We start from the raw sequence: 10,083 nt of genomic DNA, 5'->3' as shown, positions 1-10,083 counted from the left end.
TCCATTTTACATTTGGTAGTGTATATATGTCCATGCCACTCTCTCACTTCGTCCCAGCTTACCCTTCTCCCTCCCCGTATCCTCAAGTCCATTCTATATGTCTGCGTCTTTATTCCTGTCCTGCCCCTAGGTTCATCAGAACTTTTTTTTTTTTTTTAGATTCCATATATCTGTGTTAGCATATGGTATTTGTTTTTCTCTTTCTGACTTACTTCGTTCTGTATGACAGACTCTAGGTCCATCCACGTCACTACAAATAAATCAATTTCATTTCTTTTTATGGCTGAATAATATTCCACTGTATATATTTGTCACATCTTCTTTATCCATTCATCTGTCGATGGACACTTCGGTTGCTTCCATGTCCTGGCTACTGTAAATAGTGCTTCCATGTCCTGGCTATTGTAAATAGTGCTGCAATGAACATTGTGGTACATGACTCTTTTGGGGGTTTTTTGTTTTTCATTTTTGGCTGCGTTGGGTCTTCGTTGCTGTGTGCAGGCTTTCTCTAGTTGTGGTGAGCGGGGGCTACTCTTTGTTGCTGTGCATGGGCGTCTCACTGCGGTGGCTTCTCTTGTTGCAGAGCATGGGCTCTCGGCACACAGGCTTCAGTAGTCGTGACTCGCGGGCTCTAGAGAGCAGGCTCAGTAGTTGTGGCTCACGGGCTTAGTTGCTCCGTGGCATGTGGGATCTTCCTGGACCAGGGCTTGAACCCATGTCCCCTGCATTGGCAGGTGGATTCTTAACTACTGTGCCACCAGGGAAGCCCCACATGACTCTTTTTGAGTTATGGTTTTCTCAGGGTATATGCCCAGTAGCGGGATTGCTGGGTCATATGGTAGTTCTATTTTTAGTTTGGATGTTCTTTAAGAGTTTGGGTTGGGGGAGTACTGAAATACTCAGGTAGCCCTTTATGGACTAGGTGGGACTTAAATTAGGCACATCTGGAAGTATAGTAATTGACTGAATAAAAGAAATATCGAGACATTAGGTAGATGTTTCTGGGTAGAAAAGCACAAAGAAAAATTCAGAGGCAGGATGAGCACAGGCTAGTACAAATTAGTGAAATCAGCAGACCTGATGAGAAAGGTTTATACTGGAGAAAACATAGGAATGAAGAAGAGACTGTGAAACACATTCACACAATTAAGAGCCCTGAATACCAGGAAAGAAGCACTGAAATTCCTGAGGAGTGATGTAACCATGACAAAGGTGATATTCCAGAAATATTCACTGGGTGGTGGTGTGGAGATATATTGGTGTGAAATCATACGGGTGGCAGCGAGGCTTGTTGGGAAACGTTTTCTGTAATCCAGATGCTGTGTGATCAGAAATTTGACCAGGGTGGTAGCAATGATAATGCAAAGAGCGGGGTTAATATGAGCTGTATTACAGTAGGCAGATTTAATGAGTTTTTGAGATTCACTAAATGTCAGGGAATAAGAGGAAAGAAAAGTTAACAATGACTTCAAAATTTTAAGCCAGAATAATTGGGTGAATAATGGCCATCCCTTCAATATGCTGGTGAAAAGTAGGGACGAGAGATGTTGTGGACATTTTAAAAATCACTTTCAGGGTATATATTTGCTGTATTTGAGGTAACGTTCGTAATGGTGAGCAAATAGCAATGTCCCAGTAAGCATTTGGAAATGCTGTGTTTGAAATTGGTGAAATTTTGCAGATGAGACTCTGGCTTTGGATCCCTAGTCTTTTGATTTAGAACAGGGGTCCCCAACCCCCAACCAGTACCGGTCCACGGCCTGTTAAGAACCGGGCCACACAGCAGGAGGTGAGTGGCAGGGAGAGCGAGCGAAGCTTCATCTGCCACTCCCCATCGCTCCATCGGTCGCATTGCCGCCTGAACCATCCTCCGCTCCATCCATGGAAAAATTGTCTTCCATGAAACTGGTCCCTGGTGCCAAAAAGGCTGGGGACTGCTGGATTAGAAGTAATAGTGAATGCCACAAGAATAGAGAAATTGGACTTCCCTGGTGGCACAGTGGGCTCTGGTCCGGGAAGATCCCACATGCCGCGAAGCAACTAAGCCCGTGCGCAACTACAGAGCCTGTGCTCTAGAGCCCGTGAGCCACAACTACTGAGCCCGCGCACCACAACTACTGAAGCCCGCGCACCTAGAGCCCATGCTCCGCAACAAGAGAAGCCACCACAATGAGAAACCTGCGCACCGCAATGACGTGTAGCCCCGGCTCGCCGCAACTAGAGAAAGCCCATGTGCAGCAACAAAAGCCCAACTCAGTCAAAATTAAATAATTAATTAATTAAAAAAAGAAAGAATAGGAAAATTCCCCCAAGAGTGTTAATATGAAGAACATATCAGTGAGCCAGAGACAGCTAAAAGGTGCACTGAATGAGATGCAGGAGGAAAAGGGAGGAAGAGGAAGCAGCATGTATATGTGTAGGAGAGATGGGGAGACGCAGACAGAGAAAGAGGCAGAGAGAAAGACAAAGAGAGGGAAACAGAGAGACAGAGAGAGAAAGAGAAGAGACTGTCACTGAACTCCAGGGAGGTGACTTTAGGGAGGGAGGAAGGAACATACAGAAGGTCAAAGAGCATGAATGTCTTGAGTACCTGAAAGCTGGTCAGCTCCAGGCTCCTGAGGTACAATAAAAGGTTCTTGATAAAGAACAAATGTTACCCTCTTTTGCTGAGAGTTGGACATCTTTCATTTGGAGGATAAAGAATTGAAAGATCATGTTTCTACAAGAAACTTAATCTGCATAATTTATCTTTGATATTCTTTTTTAAAACATCTGCTTCCCTAATGGTACAAGTTTGGAACTGCATCATACCTGCAAATTGATTTTTTAATAATAAATTTGATCCTAGTCATCTAAATTTCATCAGCAATTGTGATATATTGTAAAGGAATGCATTAAGGGATTTATTTCTCCCAAGTTTTCTTCTCACGTGACAGGAGCAAAGAAGACATTTTTAATCAATTCAACTTTCCTACCAAAGGACAATATACTCTGGTTAACTTTCCTATCCATCAGAGGCACAGGGCTTTTCGGATGTAGGTAGAGGTTTATGAGCATAAAATTGAGAACAATTAGCACTCAAATTAATGTTACACGAGATTCAACATCTGGTAAGTGTGTCGTCATTTTGGGTCATAGACCACTTGCTAGGCTAAATGTTCATACAACTGCAATTTACTCTGCATACAAATGGAATAAAAATGATACTTTAAAAATATTTTTCGGGGGCTTCCCTGGTGGCGCAGTGGTTGAGAATCTGCCTGCCAATGCAGGGGACACGGGTTCGAGCCCTGGTCTGGGAAGATCCCACATGCTGCGGAGCAACTAGGCCCGTGAGCCACAACTAACTGAGCCTGCGCGTCTGGAGCCTGTGCTCCACAACAAGAGAGGCCGTGACAGTGAGAGGCCCTCACACCGCGATGAAGAGTAGCCCCCGCTCGCCGCAACTAGAGAAAGCCCTCGCCCAGAAACGAAGACCCAACACACCCAAAAATAAATAAAATTTTTAAAATAAAAAATAAAACAAATTTTAAAATATATATATATTTTTTTTTAACTTAACAGTATGTATGTAGGGACCTCTCTCATTTCAAAACTTTGACTAGAATTGAACAACGGATTGAACAGGATGAAACATACAGCATCAAAAGGAACAGAAAATACATTTTTGCAAGTATATTTTATAACAAATTAGCTATAGTGCTAATATTAGTTTCTCTAGTTCATCTAACCACTGTCACTATTAATATAGGTCTCCTCTTTATCCATCAAATATTTAAGAGCAAGAAGAGGTCAACCTCTCAAAGTCTTTGTGCTATTTATATAACAGAGCCCTCAAACATCGGCTGCTTCTGGCAATAGAGGGGCATCAGAAAATGCCAGATCTCAAGATGCCTCCTGCGACTCACCACAAGCACCAGCCCATGCACAGCACACCCTAAACTATTCTGAACCTCAGGACTCCGGGGCCTCCAAGAGCACTTTAATGTAGACCTTAAAGTCCTAGAGATGTCCTGCAGGGAACCCTTTCTGAGCTGGAAGCAGGTGCTGGCAGGAAGCTTCAGGGTACCTGGGATCCAGCGGCTTCTATGTCAACAAGCTACATATACTCTGGGTCTGTGGGGAAGTCAGAGCGTCCATAAAGCCTACCCACACCCATTCAGGGGGATTCTTGGCACCCAGAGTTACCCAGAAAGCCAAGGCTCTCCCCAGAGGATGGCCCCAGACTTCACCACCAGCATGGCCAAGAGCACTGGGGCCTTCTAGGTCAGGGAGCAAAACCAGATTAAAGAGCAAACCATAGCCAGGGAACACATACCCTCTCCTGCCCTCCACCTCCAGAGTATGCTAATTCCTGAAAGTAGTGACAATTTAGACATGCCAGCATCTTAGAGAGTGCTAAAGAATAACCACAATCAAAAAAAAAAAATGTTATGACCATTTATCAGGAGAATGAGCTAGTGTCCATTTTATTTTTACTTAATTGCCTTTTCACATGATCCGGTTATTGGCAACTTCAGTAAAACTGGTAAACTCTTGGTTGGGTGTGTCTGTATCTGCAGATTTCAAAAGCAAAGAAACTTTCTGCACTCTTGAGATGGAGATGCAGAAATCACATTTTACCTTGTTTACAGAAATGAGCCATCCTTTTAAAAAGAGGCAAACACCAACTAAAGAAGCATCTAATACTGCAACCTGCTTTTAAAGTGCCTAAAAGTTACATTATTAATTCTAAGAACCCTTGAGGCTTTGTTGTACTTTTCTAGATAGAGTAAGGAAGTGTTCTATCTAGAATCGTGTCTGTTAAAGCCATCTATGTACTGACATTGCCCTGCTTCTGTAACATGCTTCCCACTGATTGTCAGAGTGATGATCACTGCCGTAGGATCGTTTTGAGAGTTAAGCCCTGTGCTTCAATGTTCAGCAGCCTGACTCTCAATTCTGGTCCCTCCATTTGCTGTGTTGGGCAAGTTTGTAATTTCTTGAAGCTCCAGTTTGGTCATCCGTAAGGTGGTCATAATAATGTGTCCTGCTCTACATTGTTGTTGAAGTAGAAAGATAATCCTGATAATGTGTATGGCACAGAAGAAGTGTCACATAAATGTTAGCCCTCAGTAATATTTAGTGGTTACCAGATCCTGTCACCAAAGACTAAATCATGTTTAATGTATTTTTGTTCTGAGCTTGTGTTTAAAAGATATTTTGTAATATTTCCTTTGAATTATCAGCATACATGTTAACTCTCTGTTTGACAGCCGTATGCTATTTACTTAACCAAAATGTGCCAAATAGCTTACTGCAGTGTTTTCCAAACTGTGCTTTGAAATATTGGGATTTTGTGGAGGGGTTCAAGGTGGCTATTGTGTGTGGGGTATAGAATGGGGTACAGTGATGAGGGTGAGTGGTCAGTGATCCAGGCTTCAAATGGAACAGCTCTACCTTTACGGACTTTAAATACTGGCCTTCTCAGTAAATTTTAGTTTGAACAAAGTGTTCTGCAGCTAAAAATCAGGGCGGGGAAGTCAGAGAGGGTGGATTAAAACACTCATGGTTTACTGTGTCTATTATTTTTTAAAGAAATACTACAGATAGCAAAGACTGTATTTGAAACACTGCCATTTGAGTTCTGATTCTAGATTAAAAATTGGCATTTAAATCATAATTCAAGGATATTTGGAATTTCATCTTTTTCCCTTTCTGGCAGTGTTAAATAGGGAGGGCTCATTAAACCCTCTGTTCATCATCCTTCATTTGAGAAGTCTATTGTAATAAACCAAAGCATTATTACTCAGAATGAAAATGAATGAAGTAAATCTGGCCTCCAAGACCCCATGGCTGACATCTGTCCCTGTCCCAAAAGTAATCCAAAGTCAAGCAAGCCTAAAGCAGAGTGTGGTAGTTAGGCCCATGGTCTCTGGAGTCAGACTGCCCAGGTGTGAATCCTGCTTTGTCCACTTATATGCGTGTTTCCAGACAAGTCACTTCCCATCTGTGTACCTCAACCTCCCGGTTATTTGTAAAATGAGGACAATAGCACCAATTATGTGAATGTATCGTGAGGATTTAAAGAGAATGCACACAAAACAAACATGATTACCAAAGGGGAAAGGGAAGGAAGGGAAGGATAAATTAGAAGCATGGGATTAACAGATATAAACTATTAAACATAAAATAGATAAGCAACAAAGATTTACTGTATAGCACAGGGAACTATTTTCAGTATCTTATAATAACCTATGATGGAAAATAATCTGAAAAAATATATATATATATAATTGAACCACTAAAATATATATATATAATTGAAAATATATATATAATTGAACATATATATATAATTGAAACGCAATATTGTAAATCAACTATATGTCAATAAAAAAATTTTAATAGAATGCACACAAAATGTTTAGAACAAGGGAGGGTAGAAAATAAGTACTAAGTAAATATTAGCTCTTCTAGTCATTAAGAACAGTTTGTTTTAGAACCATTTTCTTGACACATGAGTTATTTCCAAGTCTAATTACAAAAGTTAGTACGTGTATCATTTTAAATTTCCTTCAACTATAGGAGGGATAGCAACTAAATTAATTAGCCTTATATTTTAATTCTTACTTGGTAATTTTTCTCTTTCCTTTCATATAACATTATTTTCTTAAACAAACTGTGAACGGAAAAATCAAATTCTCTTGAAAGGTGTCACACAGAAAAATATTAAGCTTGCAACCTGGTCCTGAATTTTGTATTATTTTGAATATGGGGAAAGAGGAACACATAACCTAGCCATATTCTATTGCTATACTTCGTGTATGTTTATATTTTTTTAAAAATATGAAGGATAAAGTATGATTTTGATATATAATCTATTTGAGCTTTTGATGCACATACTTTTACTTTGTATCTTTAATTTTTTCCGAGTATAATTCTTGAAATCTGGGGGGGGAAATACCCTGAAAACAATAAAATGATAAATTCTTTAGTTCTTTTTCTGTCATATTTCAGACCTTCAAGGACTCCACATGTTGCCTCAGACAGCTGACTGGTCATCTTTTCCTCCTCAACAGTATCTCTTGACTCTTGGGTTCAAAAACAAAGAAGATGGGAAGTTTTTGGAAAAATTATCAAGTAGGAAGTTACCAACATTTATAGGTAAGTCACCTGGACTTGTTATCTTTCAATACTGTTTTAAATTAGGAATTGTGCATTATTCATTAAGCTTTATTCATCACAAGCCTAGCATATAGTAGGGCCTGGGCACCAAAATGTTTGTTGGGTCATACTTAACTCCTTCCAATCTTCTTTGTGGGTTAGTTAACAAGACCTGGAATTCTGGTTCCCCCAGGAGTGCCCACCTCCCTCACTCTAACCATCTCACCGCAACCACACCACCACCCATGCCTGATCATTGGGCACTCAAAGATTACAAGCTTTTGTCATCATCCATCCGCAAACACAGAAGAAAATCATGCAACAAAACTATTGTATGAAATCAAACATATAGCCAATGACCACCTTAAATCACTTGGATTATCTGCCATTGTATTAATATCTGTTCTACTCTTTTCTTATGTAATTAACCAAGATCTCAGATCTCCTGAAGAGTATTATAGTTAAATGGTGCTCAGTAATTCTAGTTGAAACTTTCAAAAATCAAGTAAACATTCAGGTGGAGTTGAAGTCTCATACATATGGGCTGAAATCATGACCAGGTTGAATTTATCCCTTCAGCTCTACCCACATAATTAAGGATTTGTGTTTTGTCTGGCACTCTGTCCTCTGAGGCTTATCTCAGCTTCAAGCTACATTCAAAGTCAGTGCAATCTGCACACTTGAATAATACCTGGGAGGAACAAGACAAGAATCAGACACATTTATGATGACATTTTTTTCACAACTCAGGAAAAGCATATTCTGCAGAGAGAGGTGAATTGTTATAGGCACTCCCGTGGATCTCTCAATCAAGAAACACAACAAAAGGAATAAATGGTAGTCTCTAAAGGGCAATGTCTCCTCATAGATCTTTTACTATTATACTTCTGGTCTTTGAGATGGGACTCGTTTCTATACTAAAGATTTCATATCTATTAATATTGAGATATCTGTTTATAGCTTGCTAAGGAAAGCATTTTGAAATGGAAGTCTGGGAAAAAAAAAGTATAAAAGTTTATTGTTACAATTCTTAGAACATAAAACTCCCTTCGGTCTGCTGACAAGAGAAGACACAGTGAGACACATGGAGACAATGGGGAAGCGAATCTTGCCAATACTGGATTTTATTAGAAGCACCCAATCGAATGTAGGTATATAAGTCTTTTATATATTTTCAACATATAAATATCAGACAATTCTAGAAATATGGAAAGTTTAAGGTGTAAATATTGCAAGTGTTGGAGAATTTTAGAAACTTTCACAGTAAATCTTCTTTGCAAAACCAAGCAAAGTTCAGCTAATGATTTTATTCCTTTTATACTTTAAAATATATTAATCATAAAGCTATGCTTCGCAATTTCCGGCATTTCTCAGGCTAGAGCCTTTTCTTTGTGGCTTCCTGATATCTAATTGAAGGCTGAATTGAATCTCTTGCTTCAAATCAATAACAAAATTTTAGTGAACACAGTGCTTTCCCTATTTCATACATTTGGTTATTGCATATAACCATTTTGTTGCCTACACAAGAATTCAGAACATTGAAAGCTAGCTCCTCCATATCAACTGATACATTGGATGCTACTCTAAACACTGGCAATTGATCTTTTTTGTTGTTGTTAACATCTTTACTGAAGTATAACTGCTTTATGATGTTGTGTTAGTTTCTGTTGTATAAAAAAGTGAACCAGCTATATGCATACATGTATCCCCATAACCCCTCCCTCTTGCGTCTCCCTCCCACCCTCCCTATCCCACCCCTCTAGGTGGCCACAAAGCACGGAGCTAATCTCCATGTGCTATGTGGCGGCTTCCCACTAGCTATCTATTTTACATTTGGTAGTGTGTGTATGTCCATGCCACTCTCTCACTTTGGCCCAGCTTACCCTTCCCCCTCCCCGTGTCCTCAAGTCCATTCTCTACATCTGCATCTTTATTCCTGTCCTGCCCCTAGGTTCATCAGAACCTTTTTTTTTTTTAGATTCCATATATATGTGTTAGCATAGGGTATTTGTTTTTCTCTTTCTGACTTACCTCCCTCTGTATGACAGACTCTAGGTCCATCCACCTCACTACAAATAACTCAATTTCATTTCTTTTTATGGCTAAGTAATATTCCATTGTATATGTGTCACATCTTCTTTACCCACTGATCTGTCAATGGACACTTAGGTTGCTTCCATGTCCTGGCTATTGTAAATAGTGCTGCAATGAACATTGTGGCACATGACTCTTTTAATTATCATTTTCTCAGGGTATATGCCCAGTAGTGGGATTGCGGGGTCATATGGAACTTCTATTTTTACTTTTTTAAGGAAGTTCCATACTGTTCTCCATGGTGGCTGTATCAATTTACATTCCCACCAGCAGTGCAAGAGGGTTCCCTTTTCTCCACACCCTCTCCAGCATTTATTGTTTGTAGACTTTTTGATGATGGCCATTCTGACAGGTGTGAGGTGATACCTCATTGTACTTTTGATTTGCATTTCTCTAATAATTAGTGATGTTGAGCATTCTTTCAAGTGTTTGTTGGCAATTTGTGTATCTTCTTTGGAGAAATATCTATTTAGGTCTTCTGCCCATTTTTGGATTGGGTTGTTTGTTTTTTTGATATTGAGCTGCATGAGCTGCTTGTATATCTTGGAGATTAATCCTTTGTCAATTGCTTCGTTTGCCAATATTTTCTCCCATTCTGAGGGTTGTCTTTTGTCTTGTTTATGGTTTCCTTTGCTGTGCAAAAGCTTTAAAGTTTCATTAGGTCCCGTTTTTTATTTTTGTTTTTATTTCCATTTCTCTAGGAGGTGGGTCAAAAAGGATCTTGCTGTGATTTATGTCATAGAGTGTCCTATGTTTTCCTCTAAGAGTTTGATAGTTTCTGGCCTTACATCTAGGTCTTTAATCCATTTTGAGTTTATTTCTGTGTATGGTGTTAGGAAGTGT

General features: G+C 39.6%; 1 protein-coding gene across 1 annotated transcript in view; it reads left to right on the top strand.

The window, feature by feature from the left end:
- The window catches only part of SPATA16 (spermatogenesis associated 16), a 243,826-nt gene that overhangs the window by 180,678 nt on the left and 53,065 nt on the right, over positions 1–10,083 (top strand). Inside the window, exons 6-7 of the mRNA XM_024124419.1 lie at positions 7,000–7,146; positions 8,181–8,293. Coding sequence (XP_023980187.1) covers positions 7,000–7,146; positions 8,181–8,293 — 260 coding nt within the window. The remainder of the gene's footprint in view (positions 1–6,999; positions 7,147–8,180; positions 8,294–10,083) is intronic.

Source organism: Physeter macrocephalus, chromosome 1 (assembly GCF_002837175.3).
Source record: "Physeter macrocephalus isolate SW-GA chromosome 1, ASM283717v5, whole genome shotgun sequence".
NCBI classification, from domain to species: domain Eukaryota; kingdom Metazoa; phylum Chordata; class Mammalia; order Artiodactyla; family Physeteridae; genus Physeter; species Physeter macrocephalus.
Note: the sequence above shows the minus strand (reverse complement) of the source record. Positions and strands in the feature narration are given on the sequence as shown.